At 36.1% G+C, this 21,932-nt stretch overlaps 1 protein-coding gene across 4 annotated transcripts in view; it reads left to right on the plus strand.

Annotated features, from left to right (window-relative positions):
• ESCO1 (establishment of sister chromatid cohesion N-acetyltransferase 1) overlaps positions 1 to 21,932 on the plus strand; it is a 39,968-nt gene that overhangs the window by 16,626 nt on the left and 1,410 nt on the right. For 3 of the 4 annotated variants that reach the window (XM_039218058.1, XM_039218067.1, XM_039218075.1), the window contains 3 exons: positions 12,504 to 12,593; positions 16,190 to 16,333; positions 18,111 to 18,298. In XM_039218058.1, the coding sequence (XP_039073989.1) occupies positions 12,504 to 12,593; positions 16,190 to 16,333; positions 18,111 to 18,298 (422 nt within the window). Of the gene's footprint in view, positions 1 to 11,834; positions 11,959 to 12,503; positions 12,594 to 16,189; positions 16,334 to 18,110; positions 18,299 to 21,932 lie in introns of those variants that run through there. The other variant, XM_039218082.1, reaches the window with a different exon arrangement.

A 21,932-nucleotide genomic window follows, 5' to 3' on the forward strand; every position in this document is an offset into this window, starting at 1 on the left:
GTTTGAACTTTTAAGTAATGTATTTGGGTTCTTTGCAGAGACATTTCTAACTTAGTCCTTTTGTCCTCTATCCTTCCGTATCTCCTTTGAATTAACACCTGACTGAATGAATGCTCTGTGGTGGGCTCTACTGCAGGGTATGCCTTGCCTTCAAGGTTAGGAGCAAAACCTGAAAGAAATGAAAAGTTTTAACAAGAGGTTTATGTAACTATTAAAGCAGTAAGCCAATATTAATTATTTAACTTTAGTTATAAATTAGCTTTGCAGTTTAGAAGTGATAATTATTTTGGTGGAGCAGTGATCAGGAAAGGGGTATGTTTTCATGGGTGAGGAAACATTAAGACTTGAATTTCTTTTTTAATGGACACAAGGAGTTCATCTGTGATTGATGGCATAGTATAGCTAATGAGAAAGCTTGACATCTTTGTGGGGAATAATGAATTTTTTTTTTTAACCGAGTCAGATTTTTGTAAGTAGTTAAGATTAGAAAAATACATCAAATCAGATTGTGATATTTTGATTTTGATCCCGTTTGGACTTTTTTCTTTCTGTTCTTTCACAAGTTGAGGAATTTTGAGAATTGTGAATGATACAGTTAAGTTTAAATAATGACCAAATAATATTTTGATGGAGTGTAGGGAGAGAAATAATATTTTAGTGACATACAAGGAGGGAGTAGTATGTGTATGTGGTGTGTGTGGTGTTGGATTATTATGACATTGATAGAAAAGGGGAAAATTGATGGTCACAACTGAAGGAAGATTTGACAGATACCTGATTGGCTATAAAGCCACAGTATCCAGCATTTTAATACTAAACCATCAAAGTAAAAATATTGTTCCTCATGGGAGGGGATAAAAGGTAGAGCAAAGGGAATAATAATCAATGGTATTGTAACAGTATATGGTGCCAGATAATAGCTACATTTGTGAGACTTGCATAATGTATGCAGTTGTTGTATAGGGGAGCCTGGGTGGCTCAGCAGTTAAGCATCTGACATTTGATTTCAGCTCAGATCACCCTCTCACTGTTCATAGTTGATAAGCCCTGTGTCCCGGCTCTGTGCTGACAGTTGGGAACTTGCTTGGGATGCTGTCTCTCCTTCTTTCTCTGCCCCTTCCCCACTCACACGCATCTCTCTGAAATAAATAAACTAAAAAAATATATATAGAGAGTTTAATAAAAAAAATTACCCAGTAACTCTTGCTGAGTCTTTAGTTTCTTTTATGTGAAATTTGAATACATATTACTTTATTTCTATATGCTTTTTCTGTATTCCTTTTGAAGGTGATTAGGAAAAAGGAAACTGGGTGTTAAAGAAAAAAGAAGTAAATAGAGCAGGAATAGAGATTTTAAAATCTTTGAAATGGAAAAGGAATCTGAAGCAAAGTAGCATTGGCCCTTAGAACCGTACTCTGGCATCACTGGGGAATAGGGAGCAGGTATATTTGTAGGAGGGACTGAGAGGTCAGAGACTGGTCTGAGTTTTATTGAGTGTCTCTGCTTAAAGGTAGGGTGATCATACCATGTTGAAAGCTGAGAAATAGTCTTTAGAAACAGGAATTTGTTACATAAAAATTATCAAACATTTTATATCTCAAGTTTGTTTCTCTCTTACCTGATCCTGATTTTTAATTTTTCTACTTTGTTGCATTTTGAAAAAAATATTTTTTTTAATGTTTATTTTTGAGAGAGAGAGAGAGAGCGCGTGCGAGTGCGAGTGAGTTGGGGGAGGGGCAGAGACAGAGAGGGAGACACAGAATCTGAAACACCCTCTAGGCTCTGAGCTGTAAGGACAGACAGAACCTGATTCAAGGCTCAAACTCAAACTATGAGATCAGCCTGAGCCAAAGTTGGATGTTTAACTGCCTGAGACACCCAGGCGCCCCCAATTTTTCAGTTAAAAAAATTTTTTTTAGTGTTTATTTGTTTTTGAGAGAGAGAGAGAGAGACAGAGTGTGAGTGAGGGAGGGGCAGAGAGAGAGGGAGACACAGAATCTGAAGCAGGTGCCAGGCTCTGAGCTGTCAGCACAGAGCCTGATGTGGTGCTCAGACTCACTAACTGTGAGATCATGACAGGGGCCACAGTCAGAAACTCAACCGGCTGAACCACCCAGGTGTCCCCAATTTTTCAATTTTTTTTAAAATATAAGGACTTTAAAATTTTTTTTTAATGTTTTATATATTTCTAAGAGAGAGGGAGACAGCGTCAGTGGAGGAGGGTCAGAGAGAGAGGGAGACACAGAATTGGAAACAGGCTCCAGCCTCTGAGCTGGCTGTCAGCACAAAGCCTGATGCGGGGCTCGAACCCACGAATTGTGAGATCATGACTTGAGCTGAAGTTGGACGCTTAACCAGCTGAGCCACCAGGTGCCCCATCCCAATTTTTCAATTTTTACAAAGAGTTTATAGGGGTGTCTGGGTGGCTCAGTCCGTTGAGCGTCTGGCTTCGGCTCAGGTCATAATCTCACAGTTTGTGGGTTCAAGCCCTGTGTCGGGCTCTGTGCTGACAGCTCAGAGCCTGGAGCCTGTCTTCAGATACTGTGTCTCCTCTCTCTCTATCTGACCCTCCCCTGCTAATGCTGTCTCTCTCTCAAAAACAAAAACATCAAAAAAATTTAAAAAAAAATAAAAAATTTATAAACCTTGGGGGAGGGAGAACCTATAATATATAATATAATGATATATTTATAATATAGTGGTAAAGATTTCTTTAATCTGTTCTCTACTTTTCCCTATTCCAGAAATGGTGCCACCATCTAACACATTTCCTTAAACTGAAAACCTAAGAAAAATCCTTCAGTGTTCTTTTTGCACTTGTTATACTCAACCCCTTAGTACATCTCACCTTCAAAATAAATTCCAAATCCCCCCACTCTGTCATGTCCATTGCTTCCTCTCAAAACCAAGCTGTCATCATTTCTTGCCTGACCACTTGTTTAATACTTTACCAACTAGTTTCCCAGCTGCCAGTTTTGTTTCTCTACAGTCTTTCTCTATGGTGCCTACAGCCATCTTTTAAAAACTTAAATCAGATTATGTCCTTCCTTATTTAAAATTCTCTAGTGAATTCTCATCACACACAGACTAAAATCCAAGGTATTTATTGTGGCATCAAGGCCTTCGAAAATCCAGCTTCTCTTATCTCCTCTCTTAACATTTCTTACCCTTACTTGCTATATTCCATTAATATATATCTTCTATTCCTAAACCACTCCAACCACATTTCGTTCTTAAGTGTGATTGTACTTTACCTTTTCATGGACTGTTTTTCTCTCAGATCTTCATACATTTCATTTAGGTCTTACAGTCTCAGAGATTCCCCCCCACCCCCCACCTCCCACTGAATACCCAGTATACCCAGTACAAAATAACTCCCCTCTTCCTACTATCAGTATTAGTTTTATTTTCTTTAGATCATTTTCCACACTGTGAAATTTTGTTGGGTATATTTCCTACTGGAGTAGAAGGTTTGTCAAAGCAGAGTCTTTGATATTCTGTTTATCACACTTAAACAGCACTTGCCAATGTGCAGTAGGGGCTCAACAAATATATTGAATTAAAGAACAGATTTGCAGGGCACCTGGGTGGCTCAGTTTGTTGAGTATCCAACTCCTGATTTCAGCTCAGGTCATGATCTCAGAATTTGTGAGATCAAGCCCCACATCAGACTCTGCACTGACAGCGTGGAGCCTGCTTTGGTTCCTCTCTCTCCCTCTTCTTCCCGAACACACTCTCTCACACACACACACACACACACACACACACACTCTCTCTCTCTCTCTCTCTCTCAAAATACATAAACTTAAAAAAAAAGATTTGGATCTGAAGCCACAAAACAAGAGTGTTGAGTCTCAGTTATCTTATATAAAATGAGATTAAACCAGAAAATTTCTCTGGGTTTTGGCAACTTTGATATTTGTCGATTGGGAATTGATACTATAAGTTATTTTTGGGGGACATGAAATATATTGTGTTATATTGATATAAGTTAGGCAAAATAAAACTCTCAGTAATATACTTCAAAATGTAAAAAGCAGCCCAAATTTGAAGTCATTGTGGCAATTAAAGATTTATTAATCAGGATTGCATATAGAATTATATACCTAATTGAATTTAGGTGCTAAAGTGGTTCTTTCCTCATTTAGAAAAATAGAGGAAGTAATTTAACTCTTTTTCTTATCATTTGTAAGAGGTTATTATAGATCATCATATACCAGTGGATTTTCCTCAGTTTGTATTTAAAATTTTCCATAAGATATATTCTCTTTTATACATATGAAGATAATTCTAATTCTTTTCTCGCAGGATGTACATCTTTGGGAGATTCATTTTCTCTGTTGAAATCTTTTTCACATAGTTTGTCTATCTTGTCTTTTAAATCTTTAACATATTTTTTACGGAAATTTTAAAGTTCTTTTGTTTTTAGTTTATTTTTTTAAGTTTATTTAATTTGAGAGAGAGAGCATGAACAGGGGAGGGGATGATAGAAAGGGAGATAGAGAGAATCCCAAGCAGTGTGGAGCCCCATGCAGGGTCTGAATGCACAAACCGCTAGATCATGACCTGAGCTGAAACCAAGAGTCGAATGCTTAACTGACTGAACCACCCAAAATTTTAAAGTTCTTCCAATTTAGATATGTGGCTCATCACTGAACCTGTTTCTATTGACTTTTTTCTTCTTGATTATGGAATATCATTTCCTAATTCTGCTTATGGTCTTACAAAGTTTTTTTTTAATAGACTATTTTTTTAGATCCATTTTAGGTTTATAGTGAAATTGAGCAGAAAGTACAGAGACTTCCCATATATTACCCCTCCCCACATGTTCAATATCCTCACACCAATAGGTTTGTTAAAATTGATGAACCTACACTGACAAACTGTTATTCAAAATCCATAGTTTTTATTAGGGTTCACTCTTGGTGTTGTACATTCCATGGGTTCTGAAAAATGTCTAATGACATGTATCCACATCATACAAAATAGTTTTAAAAATCCTCTGTTCTCTTCCTATTTATCCTTGCATTTCCTACTAACCCCTGGCGATTATTGATCTTTACTGTCTTCATAGTTTTACCTTTTCCAGATTGCTGAACAGTTGAAATTATACAGTATTTGGTTTTCTTCATACTGAGTTCTTTCACTTAGTAATATGCAGTTAAAGTTACTTCACATCTTTTCATGGCTTGATAACTCATTTCTTTTTAGTGCTGAATAGTATTCCATTGTCTGCATGTACCATAGTTCATTTATCCATTCATTTACTGAAGGATATCTTGATTGCTTCCAAGTTGTGACAGTTACGAATAACGTTGATATAAACATCCATGTACAGGCGCAGGCTTTTTTGTGGAGGTAAGTTTTCAACTCCTTTTCATAAATACTAAGGAGTATGATTGCTGGATTGTATGGTAAGAGTAAGTTTAGTTTTGTGAGACTGCCATACTGTTTTCCAAGTTGGCTCTACTATTCCCACTGGCAATGAATGAGATTTCTTGTTGCTCCACCGCCTTGCCAAAGTGTGGTATTGTCATTATTCTGGGTTTTGGCCATTCTAATAGGTGTGTAGTGGTATCTTGTTTTCATTTGCATTTCCCAGATGACTTATGATGTGGAGCATTTTTCATATGCTTATTTGCCATCTGTGTATCTTCTTTAGTAAGGTGTTTGTTCAGGTCTTTGGCCCACTTTTTAGTTTGGGTGTTTGTTTTCTTATTGTTTTACAAATTCTTTGTATCTTTTTGGATAGTAACCTTTATTAGCTTATCAATTGTTCCATGGATTGTGCCTTTGGTGTTGTATCTAAAAAGACATTGCCATATGGAAGGTTATCTTGATTTCTTCTTTGTTATTTTCTAGTTGCTTTACAATTTTGGTTTTTACATTTAGGTCTGTGATCCATTTTGAGTTAATTTTTGTGAAGGGTATGAAGTACGGTATCTAGATCCTTTTTTTTTTTTTTTTTTGCATGTGATTGTCCATTTTTTCCAGCAACATTTGTTGAAAAGACTGGCTTTTCCCTGTTGTATTGCTGTTGCTATTTTGTCAAAGATCATTTAAGTATGTAGATTTATTTTAGGACACTGATCTATTTGTTTCTTTTTTCACCAGTACCAAACTGTCTTGATTACAGTAGCTTTATAGTAAGTTTTTTTTTTTAAATGTTGTATTTATTTTTGAGAGACAGAGTGTGAATGGGGGAGGGGCAGAGAGAGAGAGAGATAAAAATCTGAAGCAGGCTCCAGGCTTTGAGCAGTCAGCGCAGAGCCCAGTGCAGGGCTTGAACCCATGAACTGCGAGATCATGACCTGAACCGAAGTCGGATGCTTTACCGACTGAGCCACCCAGGCACTCCTATAGTAAGTCTTTTTCTAAACAGTTGATGGTTTTTTTTTTAAGTTTATTCTTAAATGTACAATAGAATCTAAGAAACACTTCATTCTAACTCTAGATGGCAACAGCTGCTATGACAGGAAATCCAGATGTTTAAACAGGAATGGAAATAAGGGTCACCATTGCCTCAGATACAAGGAGCAACTTACTTTTTGACAGATTTCTTAATTCCACCTGTGGCCAGGGGACCCTTCCCCTCAGCCTTTGTTTCAGCTCTGTTCTGCTTGAATGCCTTATCTCGTCCATCTCTTTGGCCTGCTCCAGGGACTGACTTCTTGCCATCTTCACAGCCAGACATGGTGGCTGCTGCCTCTCTCCCAGACTTTGCCACTGGAAGAGGTCTGGATGTCAGGTAGCATCAGTCTTCAGACTGTTCCTCTCCTTCAATATCGTGTTGGCTGTTCCACCCCTTTTGCTTTTTCATATAAATTTTAGAATCATTTTGTCAGTATCCACAAAATAACTTGCTGAGGCTTTGATTGAGATTACATTGAATACCAAATCAGGAAGAACCGACTTCTTGATAGTACTTAGCTTTCCTGTCCTGTCTCGAAATTTTTTATACACTGCATTGGAATTTATGCAGTTTTCCTGCAATTTTTAAATAATTTTTGCTTTGGGTAACTGTCAAAAGTAACTGAATTTTGACAGAGCTAATTTAAATTTTAATTTACTTTCATTTCTGAAGACTTATGATTTTGAAAAGACATGATTTTAAAAAGTAATTATTTCAATACATAACAATTCTTAAACTTGGCTGTTGAAATAAAATGTATTTTTCAAATTGCTTTAGTACTTATTTTTAAAAATTTTATTGAAATACAACATGTAAAGAAAAGTACACAAATAATGAATACACAGCTTAATATGGTATGTTTTGACAAAGTCAACACCCATATGACAAGAACCGTTACTGGCATCTCAGAAGCCCCTTTGTGCTCCCATTGCATTCATTCCTTTTCCTTACCTCAGGTCTAACTGCTCTGCTGACTAAATTTGTTTTGCACTTATTTTTCACTTCTATTTTGTTTTTAATGGTCATTTATTTTGAGAGAGAGACCATATGTGCCTGTGAGCAGGGGAGGTGCAGAGAGAGAATCCCAAGCAGGTTCAGTGCTGTCAGTGCAGAACCCGACATAGGGCTCGATCCCATGAACTGTGAGATCATAACCTGAGCTGAAATCAAGATGCTTAACTGACTGAGCTACCCAGACACCCCTATTTTTCATTTCTAAATAAATGATGCTTGAGCAAGCCTTAGGCCATTGGTAGTGTTTTGACAATGGGTGGTTTGAATTTTCCAAAATAAAAAGTTTAATATAACACACATATACACTAATGAATGCCCATGTACTTATCATCCAGCTTTAATAATTAATAATTCATGGATATCTTTTATCCAGCCTTCCCAGTTATTTTGAAGTGATCCCAAAGTCACATTAGCATTTTAATAGATATTTTAAAATCTGTATTTCTAAAAGATGAAAAAATTACTTTTTTTTACCATAAAAGTTACTTTTTTAAAGTTTGTGTATTTTTTTATTTATTTATTTATTTTTTTATTTTTTACAAATAGTTTATTGTCAAATTAGTTTCCACATAAGACTCAGTGCTCATCCCCAAAGTGCCCTCCTCCATGCCCATCCCCCCCTCCCCCCCACATCCATCAGTCCTCAGTTTTTGTCAGCATTCAAGAGTCTCTCATGGTTTGCCTCTCTCCCTTTCCCCCACCATTTCCGCCCTTCTTCTCCCCCTTGTTCCTCCGTCAAGTTCCTCCTAATCCTCCTATACGTGCAAACATATGATATTTGTCCTTCTCTGCCTGACTTATTTCGCTCAGCATAACACCCTCAAGGTCCATCCATGTTGCTACACATGGCCAGATTTCATTGTTTCTCATTGCCATGTAGTATTCCATGGTATAGATAAACCACATCTTCTTGATCCATTCATCTGTTGATGGACACTTAGGCTCTTTCCATGTTTTAGCTATTGTGGAGAGTGCTGCTATGAACATTGGGGTACATGTGCTCCTATGCCTCAGCATTTCTGTATCCCTTGGGTAAATTCCTAGCAGTGCTATTGCTGGGTCATAAGGGAGTTCTATTGTTAGTTTCCTGAGGAACCTCCACACTGTTTTCCAGAGGGGCTGTACCAGTTTACATTCCCACCAACAGTGTAGGAGGGTGCCCGTTTCTCCACATCCTCGCCAGCATCTAGAGTTCTCTGATTTGCTCATTTTAGCCACTCTGACTGGCGTGAGGTGGTATCTCAGTGTGGTTTTGATTTGTATTTCCCTGATGAGGAGGGATGCTGAGCATCGTTTCATGTGTCTGTTGGCCATCTGGATGTCCTCTTTGGAGAAGTGTCTGTTCATGTCTTCTGCCCATTTCTTCACTGGGTTGTTTGTTTTTCGGGCGTGTAGTTTGGTGAGTTCCTTATAGATTCTGGATATTAACCCTTTATCTGATATGTCATTTGCAACTATCTTTTCCCATTCTGTTGGTTGCCTATTTTCTGGGTTGTTTCCTTGGCTGTGCAGAAGCTAAAGTTTGTGTATTTTTTTAATTAAAAAAAATTTTTTTTTTTTTAGGGCTTGATGTAGGGCTTGATGTAGGGCTTGAACCCATCACCCATGAAATCATGACCTGAGTCAAAGTTGGACGCTTAACTGAATCACCAGGTGCCCCAAAACATAACCACACCCTTAAAGAAAAATCAGTTAATTCCTTATTGTCAGTATCTCTTAGAGTTCAAAGTTCTCCAAATATAGTTCTGTATACTGTTTATTTGTTTGAATTAAGATCCATATATTGGCATTCATTGGCATGTTTCTTTTCTTTTTTTTTTTTTTTTTAAATATTTTTTATTTATTTCTAGGAGAGAGAGAGAGACAGCATGAGCAAGGGAGGGTCAGAGAGAGAGAGACACAGACTGAAACAGGCTCCAGGCTCTGAGCTGGCAGTCAGCACAGAGCCCGACGTGGGGCTCGAACCCACGAACCGCGAGATCATGACCCAAGCGAAAGTCGGACGCTTAACCGACTAAGCCACCCAGGCGCCCCTCATTGGCATGTTTCTTAAGTCTCTGTTAATCTGAAGGTTCTCCCTCTCTTTTTTTTCTTGCAATATGGGTAATCTTCAAAAGCTGGTTGGTTATTCGTTTTACTTCTCAGAGTATTTTTTTCATGGGTATTTTCCTTTAGCCTTTTTTATGAACGTGATTAGTATGAAGTTTAAAAATGGGGGATAATTTACATACAGTTAAGTCCACAGATCTTGTTGAATTTTGATACTTGTATACATCAGTGTATCTAGCACTTAATGTATTTTGTCTTCAGTTTATATCCTTTTTAAATGGAAAAAGAGGAGAAATCTTTTTCATTCTTTAGATTCTAAAGTTTAGAGTAAGTACAGTGGCAAGGAACAAAAAATCATTGCTACTAGGAATATAAAGCTTTTGGAGCGCTTTTCAAGCCACTGCGTGGCTCAGTTGGTTGGGCATCCAACTTCAGTTTGGGTCCTGATCTCACGGTTTGTGGGTTCGAGCCCCGTGTCAAGCCCTGTGCTGACAGCTAGCTCAGAGCCTGGAGCCTGCTTCAGATTCTGTGTCTCCCTGTCTCTCTGACCCTCCCCTGCTCATGCTGTCTCTCTCTCTCTCTCTCTCAGAAATAAATAAAGACATTTAAAAAAAATCAAGCTTTCTGCTTTTCACAGCCAAATGGGTGAAAGAAAATTTGGGGTTTGGAAAAATATTACTTGCTACCAGAGGGATATATGTAACATTTTAGAGCTAAAGGTGAGAAGTGCAAACGCACTGCATTGGAATTTGTATCTTTGTGGAAAGCTGTGGCTGTTTGGTTATTGTCTAAATTGCATTCACCCTTTCCCCACAACCTTTGCCTCTGCCTCAGTTTTAGACAACAGACAATCTTCTCTAAACTTTAGTTAAAGTCAGGAGGGTCATGGGGTTATTAACTCTAGGAAAGATAATTGCAGTTGAGGCATATAAATGCCTCGAGTATGTTATTTTACAGACATTAGCCTACTTGGTTCTTTCATCTCTCTGTTTTGAATTTCTCGTTGTATTTAACTTTGGGGACTTTATTAATCAACTTGGGTTTTCATAGAGTAGGGCATTGATCTTAGTTTGATATTATGGTTAAGGTAGAATGAAAGTTACCGAGTGGCTACTCTCTGTGAGGAATTGTCTTAAAACAACCCTCTTAATAAGCAGCTAAGTGATGGAGGTGATGACAGCCATTTGTACATAGCCTAGATCTGGAAACAGAATTTTAATTTGCACAAGTTATATAGCTAGTGACTACCAAGAACAGAGCTTTAAACTCTGAACTTTTACTCCAGAACCGTTGAATGGTTTTCACTAAAATACACTGTCTTCATGAATATGAGAAAAGCCTAAGAAATAGTAACTCTGCCGTTTGCAAATTTTTGCTGCTTATATGTGTGTGAAGAAACAGTCATATTTAAAACATAAAATTATGTCAGATCCAATTGTGATAGAATTTTCTGCATGAATGTGCAAGTCTCAAATTGTTTCGAGAAAAAGTTTTACACTAAAATGTCACTAAAACCAAATAATTTGTCTAGTGCCTGTGGTGCAATAGAATGCCATTAGACCAGTATTTTTGTTTTAAAGGTAATAGGTAAATTTATCAAATTTTCTTTAGATTAAATTCAGCTCAGGAACTATGACTTTCTTTTAAGTGGGGGTTAAATTTTCTAGTTCTTCATTGAATTTGTAGTTTAACTTTTAAGATGAAAAGTCTCTTTTTTTCATTTTATGGAAAGCAGATTTATTTTAAAAAGCTTTTTACTAAATTAACATAGTAATATAAATTTTTTTGAAGAGGTGATGTCTTTTATACTCTTTAAAAATTGTTTACCTAAATTCAGATTTAATTTCTAATTTGAAAAAAAAATGACTTCTGTGTCTGTTGTTTCTGCTCCTTTTCAAATCTTTTAACCAGTCACAGTTACAGTCACCTGAATTTTACTTTATCTTTGGGTACTCTGTTTTTTAAACAAACTTTAAATTTGTTTCATTTACCAAGCTTATTACTAGACTTTTTGTCCCTAAGATTCTGCCCCTCTCCTAAAAAGCCATTCTAAATTGTTTAACGGAAAATCAGCCTCCTTTCAGACTTGCCATAGTATAAAAAAAATGTAGTTGCTTTTTTCTTGATTTTATTGAGCTTTCATAATCAATCATGGTTTTCTCTAATAGAAGTACATATTGCTTCTTGAAACTTTTTTTTTTTTTTAATGTAAAGTTGGTTGGGTAAGGCAAATGGAACAACCAGTTGAGCTCATTCCTTCTGTACTTATTATTAACTTCACAGCTCCTAGTTTTAACCTCTGGTTCAGTCCCATCTTACTAGATTTAAGTGGCTTTTGTTTTGTTTTTTTTTCATGCAGGTTCTGCTCATTAATCACCACGAGTGTGGATCTGAAGAAGAGTTTATTACCTCTCTTTTTTTGAGTATGTTTAACTTCAGATACACACAACGTAGCTTCTCCTTCCCTATTAGATTCTTAGAAGGTAGTTATATTTTTATAGTCTCCTTCTTGTGACTTTGATAGTTGTGATCAATAAGAATAAAAACTATTCCTTACTACATATTGGGCTACTGCATGCAAATCAGTTCATTTAAAACCTCCTGGAGGTCTTTGGCATGCCAGACATAAAACCATGAGTGTTTGTGGAGGTAACCATGTTCCAAAGGAATTTAAGAGTTTTCTTATCAAGAAACTGGGAGAGTTATCTTTCAGGCTCTGGGAATCACTTATTTTAAGGGGCTTGCTTTTGGTGTGTGATTTTCAAAATTAATTTAAAATGGGCAATGAGAAATTAAAAATATACTTGCGGTATTAGATATCTGAATGAGTAGTATAGAGAAGTTAGCTTGCATTGTACCTATTGTATGCTTAACAAAGTAGCTGACTTATCACGTCTTATTCAACATTAATGAGAATATTTTTCCATGTTTGCAATTTTTAGACACAGCAGTATATTTTTCTTCTTGTACATGAATATGATGAATGAAATATGGCAACATAAAATTCATTCATGTTTTTTATATCTAGGGTTGGAAAAAAGAAAGAATTCTGGCTGAATATCCTGATGGCAGGATAATAATGGTTCTTCCTGAAGACCCAAAGTATGCTCTGAAAAAGGTAAATTCCAGTGAAACTTCATGTAGAATGAATAATGTAATTTTGTAGCCAGTTTTAACAGGATAATGCATTATTGGCCTAGCATGTTTAAACACAAATTCTGAAAATAAGAAATAAGCATTTATAGAATAAGGAATACAACCCAGCTGAAAAATTATGCTTTAAACTTCTAATGTATTTAGGATATGTGAAATAAATTTTTAGCGAATTGATTACCATATTGTCTGTAAATTGAGTGTTGATACAAAAGGCATGCTAGTTTATGATACCACAAAAGTGACTTTAAGAATCAGAATTATAATTAAAATTTAAATGACTTCAAAAATTAAAATTAACAGTTGTAAAGTTTCATGTTGAGAGTAAATTTTTATTTTTATTTTTTGAAGTTTAGTTACTTATTTTGAGGGAGGGAGAGAGAGAGGGCAGCAGGGAGAGGGAGAGAATCCCAAGCAGGCTCTGCACTGTCAGCGTGGAGCCCAGTGCGGGCCTCAAGCTCACAAACTGAGATCATGATCTAAGCCAAAATCAAGAGTCAGATGCTTAACTGACCAAACCACCCAGGCACCCCAAGAGTATATTTTTAAATAAAAGCTTATTGGAGAAGAGGATATAATAATAGGTTACAATAATCTGAAATTAAATATGAGGTAATCATATAATGTTAAAAGAGAAAAACATACATTCTGATTTACAGTATAATGTAGAAAACTTAAAAAGATCCTCTTATCTAGTGTGAACCAGATTTAGTCCAACTTAGAGTTCCATACTTTGAAGGTTCAGAGAAATAAACCAGAGAGTTATTGAAGTCTGGAATCATTCTATTATATCAAGTATCTTAAAAGGAAAATACAGGATGAACTTATTTTTAAAATGGTTTACTATTAATTACATTTTCAAATAATACATTCTTTTTTTTTCAATCTCCGCGTGCTTTTTCAGAAGTACTTTGTAATAGACAGCAATGGGTCCAGTTGTCTACCTGAAAATCTTAATTTCACTGAGCTATGTCCAAAATGTCTCAAAGATGCAAGGAAAATTATTTATGCTTTTTTTTAGATTAACAATTGGACCTCTTTAAATTTAGGTTAAACTTGAGGCACCTAGGTGGCTCAGTCAGTTAAGTGTCCGACTTCAGCTCAGGTCATGGTCTCGCGGTTTGTGAGTTTGAGCCCCGCATCAGGCTTTTTGCTGACTACTCAGAGCCTGGAGCCTGCTTTGGATTCTATGTCTCCCTCTCTCTGCCCCTCTCCTGCTCACACTCTGTGTCTCTCTCAAAAATAAATAAACATTAAAAAAAGTTTGTTTTAAATTTAGGATAACTTCACTTGAAAGGGAGGTTGAAAGAAACACTTTAACCCTACTATTTGAAAATGTAGCTAACATTCTACTTTATCTCATGGTTTTTGACTTTTCAGATACCCTGTATTATGTATGACTGCACAGTCCCAGATAGCCAAATAAGCTCCCATACAACCACTGCCTAATAATATAGACAATAGCATTTAGAATGACACATAACCATGCCACCTGTTTTGTATTTGAAATGTTGATCCTTGTCATAAAAACAAATATTTGTTCGTTAATATTTGATTGACTAAATGAAAATTATGTAATTTTTGGAATTCCAGCTATTACTGTTTGCTACATTACCATATGTGGCATTTAGACTTAAAAAAAATTTTTTTTTTAACGTTTATTCATTTTTAAGAGACAGAATGTGAACAGGGGAGGAGCAGAGAGAGAGGGAGACACAGAATCAGAAGCAGGCTCCAGGCTCTGAGCTGTCAGCACAGAGCCTGATGTGGGGCTCGAACTCAAAAAACGCGAGATCATGACCTGAGCTGAAGTTGGACACCCAACCGACTGAGCCACCCAGGCGCCCCTAGACTTTTCTTAACTAAGACTATTCAGTGAATGTGAACTTCCTCATTTTAGTTTCTCAGGGCAGAATCTTAGTAACAATGCGGTATGTTTGTTACTAGTTAGTATCCCATAATGGGTTAAAAATGAAAATCTAAGGAATTTTGAGTCATTTGCCTTTAAGAACTGAAATATGAGTTGCAGGGCTAGAAGGACTTGAGTTTTCATCCCTGAATGAAGGATGTATTACATGGTATTCTACATGTCAGAGGTATGAAGACTTTAATGGTCCTAAGGGGTTATTTTCATTTTAAACTTAGTAACACAAATGAGTATTTTGCATTTTTAAATATTTGCATTTTTAAAGTGTTTGTTCATTTTTGAGAGAGCCTGAGCAGGGGAGGGGCAGAGAAAAGGAGAGAGAATCTGAAGCAGGCTCCATACTGTCAGTGCAGAGCCCAGTGTGGGGCTGAATCCCATAAACTGTGAGATCATGACCTAAGAAATCAAGAGTCAGGGGCATCTGGGTGGCTCAGTCAGTTAAGTGTCCGACTTCAGCTCAGGTCATGATCGCACGGTTTGTGAGTTTGAGCCCTGCATAGGGCTCTGTGCTGACAGCTAGCTCAGCCTGGAGCCTATTTCAGATTCTGTGTCTCCCTCTTTCTCTGACCCGCCCCTGCTCACGCTGTCTCACTCTCTCTCTCTCTCTCAGAAATAAATAAAAACATTAAAAAAAAAAAATCTAAAAAAAGAGAGAAATTAAGAGTCAGATGCTTAAACCAGCTGAGCTACCCAGGTACTTCTTGCATTTTATTTTTTAACTGGGGAAAGAATTAATGTTTGAGTACTTATAAAAACCTTTGAGTGCCTACAAGAATTCGAGCTTATCATATTTGACCTTGATCACAGTTCTAGGAGGTAAACTAAAAGAAGCACAGTTTGATGTCATATTCATATTAAGGATTCAAATCTCTGCTCCTTGATTTTCTAGATGTCCAATATCTGACATGGGAAAGTTACCTTTGAGTTTTTTTCCTTGCACATGTAAAGTGAGGAACCATAGACTTTCAAGAGATGTTGGATTTAAGTAAGATAATATCTATAAAGTGCTTTGCATAATATCTGACCAGTGGTTGATAAGGAATAAATAAATAAGGAATGTTTCTTTCCTCTCACTTCCATTTTACTGATGAGAGTACTAATTAAGGCTTGGAAAGAAAAGTGCTTCCTGGGTAAGATTCCAGTGAAGTTCTCTCCAATCCTCAAATCCATGATGCTTCTAATGGGAAGCCTTATTAAGTTCTTCTTAAGTTCTTATTGTCCATTGTAGGAGCTCTCACTGTTTTTGTTCTTTAGACTGCTGTTCTTGGCATTATTGTCCAGTTCTTTCCTCTTCTTGCACATTGTTCCACAGGCCTTGATAAACAGTAGGTCAGCACAATCGTTCCAAAGAAGTCTTTTTTTTAACTTAAAAAAATGTTTATTTTTATTTATAGAGAGAGTAGGAGCTGAGAGAGAGAGAAACTTATATAGGTTCTCTTACTCAGTGCAGAGCCCAACATGGGGCTTGATCCCTTGAACCAACTGAGCCACCCAGGCGCCCTGCCCTCTACCAGAGAACTCTTTGAACAATGTCCTGCTTCGAATAATGTACTCAACTTACTGAACTGTAATAGTATATTTTTATATTTATACATTGCTCTTATTGTTACAAAAATACTTTCTTTATTTGGCAGGTTGACGAGATTAGAGAGATGGTTGATAATGATTTAGGTTTCCAACAGGCTCCACTAATGTGCTATTCCAGAACTAAAACGCTTCTGTTTATTTCTAACGACAAAAAAGTAGTTGGCTGCCTAATTGCAGAACATATCCAGTGGGTAAGTGACTTTTAAAGAGTGATCACATGTAATTTGGTGTCTAAAGAGTTCACTGTGTAATCTTGAATAACATAATCTTGGTAAAGTTAACATTTGATGTAAAGAAGCATTTGAATGTCAGCATTCCTGTGTGTGATTATTTATTAAGTGGAATTGTATCTTGCATGAGAATTAGTTTCTCAAGTTAGTATATAAAATAAAATTTTTATAAGTCAAAAGTACTGTTAAAATTTTATTTAGGAAGTTTCCATGTTGGATACTAATGTAATGTATGCTTCAGTGCCTTTAGCACTGGAATAAAGCAAAGGTTGGCAGACTGTTGCCCAAGGCAAAACCCAGCCTAATTTTGTAAATAAAATTTTACTGTAATATAGTGATGTCCATTTGCTTACATATTGTCTGGTGGCTGATTTCACACTACAAAGACTGAGTTGAATAGTTGCAGCAGAAGTCAGGTGGTGTACAAAGCCCAAAAGACTACCTGGTTCTTTATAAGAAGTTGCCTATCCCCAGAATAGATCACCACTTCTTTGGTTGAGCACTAGGTAAGAATTTGGTTTGTATTTAGGAGCCAAATTGCACAAAAACTAAATAAAAGAGTCACCTCTAAAGGGATATGCTCACATTAGGTAAGTTGTGTACTAACAGACCAACTCAGGAGAACAGAAGATTCTGGACTCTAATCATGTTCATTCAAAGAAGGCATACCTTATTTGAATTGTTTTTTTTTTAGCTGAGTTCTTGTTCATGAATTGATTGCACATTGGATTTGACTTTTGTTCAGTTGGTATCTTTTAGTATGTTAATAGTTGCCTACAAACGTATGTTTTATTATAAAGTCTTTGAACAAAACAAAGTCAAAACATCTCTGCATGAATTAACTTCTGTATGTTAAAAAAATTCAGACTTAAATTGTACAGCTTTATGAATCTTGTTTAACAAAATTGATTTATATGTATAGCTGATAAGTTAAATTGGGGACATAAATTTGATATGAAATGACTTGTAGAGTTTGCCATATTGAAACTGAGGTAATTTTACATAGTATAAACTTTTGTGATTTTTTTTTTCCATTTCTATTCTGCCTAGTTCCACAAATGACTTTTGCAGTGTTTAGAAGATAGTTATGTAATGGTTGGTTGTTTTTGTTAATTCTTCATTGTATTGTCTGATTGTTTTAAGTTTTGTGCCATGTCCCATCAGAAGGCTGACTGTTGTCCAACTAGACTGATAGAGGAGATACTATCCTTTTTAAACCACTTTGGTGTTTTTTTTTTTTTTTAAAGAGATGGGAGTATGGGGAAAGCAGCATTTTAAATTCTTGGTTCTTCTGCTATCCCTATCCCTATTCCTAGTTCTTGCATAGCTGTGAACCCTAAAACTGTGGCAGCAATCACAGAAACAGTTGTTAGGACTGCGGAGTTCGTGCTTTTGCTGGTCCTTAGAATATAGGAGGTAGAGAAAACAATAACATTCAGTTGCCATTGTGGGCCAGCCATGTTGGCAAGGTATTTTGTATGTATTACCTTACTTAATTTCTCAACAGTTTTCTCTAGTTTATAGATGAGGAACTCCTCTCACAGTCACATAACTAGTAAGTGAATTAGAACAGAATGGAGATTCAGGTTTATTTCCTAAAGTGGGAGTCAAAACATACATGACCTTCATAGTTTAAGAAGCCTGACACATATAGTGACCTCCTCACTAAGGTTAATACTAGACAATTGCTAATTAATATTCTTACTTTAAAATTTTTCCCCTAATTTTGCTATATTAGGGCTACAGAGTTATAGAAGAGAAACTTCCAGTTATCAGGTCAGAAGAAGAAAAAGTCAGATTTGAAAGGCAGAAAGCCTGGTGCTGTTCAACATTGCCAGAGCCTGCAATCTGTGGGATCAGTCGGATTTGGGTATTCAGCATGATGCGTCGGAAGAAAATTGCTTCTCGCATGATTGAATGCCTAAGGTAACTTGAATGTAATTCTTCAAGTCATTTTCTGTTGTTTTAAGATTTCAGCAGATGTTTACTATAAAGATTGGCATTTAGTTAATCTTAAATGTATAACCTTTATCTTAAGATTTTTGTAAGATTGTCAGTGAATTGGATCTGTGTTTTTTATGTGAAGTTAATCTGAGGGGGGAGAAAGCACTATCAGTTAAATAAGATTAAACCATTTTTACTTACTTTTAACTATATTAGGCCAAAATAACCCACTTATTTCAAACTATGTTCAATATCAGAGAATTTTAAAGAAAATAAATGTGGGAAAAATTTTTTGGAATTTAGCTTTTAAGAAAATTTGTCTTAATTTAAGAATATTATTTGTAAATTATTTAAGTATCTTACTAGTTTTTTAGTTTGCTTTTATTGCTTGATTTTAAATTAAGGATATAGAGGAAAAGGCTCCAATAAATTGCATGTTTTGGTTTTTGTTCTTTTAAAGCACTTTTGCTAACAGATTAATGGAGGTTCAAATTAATCATGCAGATGAGGATTTAATGTCCGTCTCTTGTTTTTGTTTATTCCTAGAATCCCTGTCTGCTGTTTTCTGTAGGTATAGCTTTCAAAGTAACTCATCATTGTGAGATCCTAAGGCTCCAGAAATCTTAGAGCCTTAATGTGTTTCTGGTCTCTTCCCCCTATTTTATTGTAAATAGTGATCAGGAGGGCTCAGGTCTGCCCACAATTTTCATGATAAGAGCAGGCAGGTCTATTTCTAGCTCTTTCAAAATAAACCTGGAATATGTAGTTGCTGAAATAATAGTCCTAAATATGAGGGTGTTGCTCCTCCTTTATTTTTTCTGTAAATGAAAAACAGTTTTACTTATTTTTCTTTAATTATTTTTTAGTTTATTCACTTAGAGAGAGAGAGAGTAAGAGAGAGCACAAGTTGGGTAGGGCAGAGAGAGAGAGAGATTGCCACCATAAGCTTCCTGTTAAAACTAAAAGAGTTTTTATTTTTTCATTTATTGTTTCTTCTTATGTACTCAGTTCACATTGTTAAGATTACATTGTAAAAATTTTAAGTCTGTATCTTAGCTAAATAAAAAGGTTTTGTTTTAAAAAACCTTACTGATATATAATTATGTAGCATAAAATTCATCTATACAGTGAGTGGGTTAGTAAATTCAGAAGGCTGTGCAACCATCATCACTTTCTAATTCCAGAACATGTCCATCACTGTTCCCCCCAAAACCCACACCCATTAGGAGTCAGTCCCCATTTCCCTCTCCCCCACCTTCTGACAGTCACCAATGTACTTTTCTATCTGAATGAATTGCCTATTCTGAACATTTCATATAAATGGATTCCTATAATATATGGCCTTTTGTGACTGGTTTCTTTTATTTAGAAGGTTTGGTTTCTTTTATTTAGAAGGTTTTCAAGGTTCATCTGTACTGTAGCACGTGTCTGTGTGCTTTATCCCTTTTTTTATTGTCGAATAATTCTCCATTATATGCATTTACCACCACATTCCATTTATCCATTCATCAGTTGATGGACATCGGGTTGGTTGTTCTTTCTGGCTACTGTGAATAATCTGTGAACATTCATGTACAAATTTTTGTGTATTTTTATTTCTTGGTAATTTTTGCATTTTTTTTTCTCTCAGTGTATACGTAGGAGTAGAATTGTTGGGCCATATAGTAACTGTTTGTATAACATTTTGAATAGCTGCCAAACTGTTGATCAAAGTAGCTACACTATTTTACAATCCCTTCAGCCACATATGAGCCTCCATATTATCACCAACACCTGTTACTATCTGTCTTTTATTATCTGTCTATTCTAAAGAGTGTGGAGTGGTATTTCGTTTTGGTTTTGATGTACATTTTCCTAATGGCTAATGATGGTCACCATCTTTTCATGTGTTTATTGACCATTTATATATATTCTTCAGAGAAATGCCTATTCAAAGCCTATGTCCATTGTTAGTTTTTCTTTTTCTTAGTAAATTGTAATAGTTCTTTATATATTCTGGAGACAGGTCCCTTATCGGATATATTTGATCTGCAAATATATTTTTTTTTCAAAATTTTATTTAAGTTTTAGTTAGTTAACATAGTGCAGTATTGGTTTCAGCAGCAGAATTCACTGGCTCATCACTTAACATATAATATCCAGTGCTCATCATAACAAGTACCTTAATAGCCATCACCCACTAGCCCATCCTCCTCCCACATCCCTCCATCAACCCTCAGTTTGTTCTCTATCCTTAAGAGTCTCTTATGGTTTGGATTATTAATTTCAAGTATATAGAAATCTAATTAATTAAACATTTTTTTTAATGTTTATTCATTTTTTTTTTTTTAATATTTTTTATTTCTAGGAGAGAGAGAGAGACAGCGTGAGCAGGGGAGGGTCAGAGAGAGAGGGAGATACAGACTCTGAAATTGGCTCCAGGCTCTGAGCTGGCAGTCAGCACAGAGCCCTACGCGGGGCTCGAACCCACGAACCGCGAGATCATGACCTAAGTGAAAGTCGGACGCTTAACTGACTTAAGCCACCCAGGCGCCCCTGTTTATTCATTTTTTGAGAGAGAGAGAGCGCTAGCAGGGGAGGGGCAGAGAAAGAGGGAGACACAGAATCCGAAGCAGGACCCAGGCTCTGAGCTTTCAGTACAGAGCCCAGTGTGGGGAGTCCAATGCGGGGCTCGAACTCATGAACTGCAAGATCATGACCTGAGCTGAGGTCAGACACTTAACCGACTGAGCCACCAAGGCACTCCAATTAGTTTTTTAATATTGATCTTGTATCCTGGAACCTTGTAGAACTCCTTTTTATTAGATCTAATAGTTTTTTTGTGACTCCCTTAGGAGTTTTGTATATATAAGATCATCTAAAAGTATCTCCATAAAGAGGGAGTTTTTTACTTTTTCCTTCTTGATCTGCTTTTTAATTTCTTTTTCTTATCTACTTGCCCTGGCTAGAGCTTGAAGTGAGTACACTATTGATTAGAAGATAGCCTTCCCTTATTCCTGATCTCTGGAAGGCACTTTTTCTGTCTTCACGTTAACTTTCATGTTCCATGATGTTCTTTATCAGGTTGAGAAAGTTACTTCTACTCTGAGTTGTTGAGTGTTTTTATCATGAAGAAGTGTTGAGTAAATGTTTTTAAAACTGTTGTTGCTTACAGATACATATATGTGTGTGTGTGTGTGTGTCAAAATTTGTTTTCTAAGGATGGGTGGAATTGATTTAGTTGTGACGTATTTCTTTATAGAATACAAAATAAAGATTAAATAGCCAATTTGCTTATATACCATCACATGGTTCCTATCTTTGTGTCAAGGAAGAGGGTAAGTCATACAGAACAGTGAAAATGGAATTTGTGTTAAATAATTTACTATAGATTTTAATTGCAACGTATCTAGAGAGAAGAGAGCAAAATAACTATCAGCATTACTTGTTTTTCAAAACTAGGCTAAGGTAGTTTTATTTTATGTATTTAACTGACAAGTATTTCTAGGATAGAAACCACCTCTTGGAAACAGACATAAGCAGGTGGAGTGTCATTTGTGTCATTTGTGACAAATTATTTGTTATGCTGATCAAATTCTCTGTCTTTCTCTGAAAAATTAAAGTTAAAAAATGTAAA

This window comes from Hyaena hyaena, unplaced genomic scaffold (assembly GCF_003009895.1).
Source record: "Hyaena hyaena isolate Hyena2069 unplaced genomic scaffold, ASM300989v1 scaffold_14, whole genome shotgun sequence".
In the NCBI taxonomy this organism is placed as follows: Eukaryota; Metazoa; Chordata; class Mammalia; order Carnivora; family Hyaenidae; genus Hyaena; species Hyaena hyaena.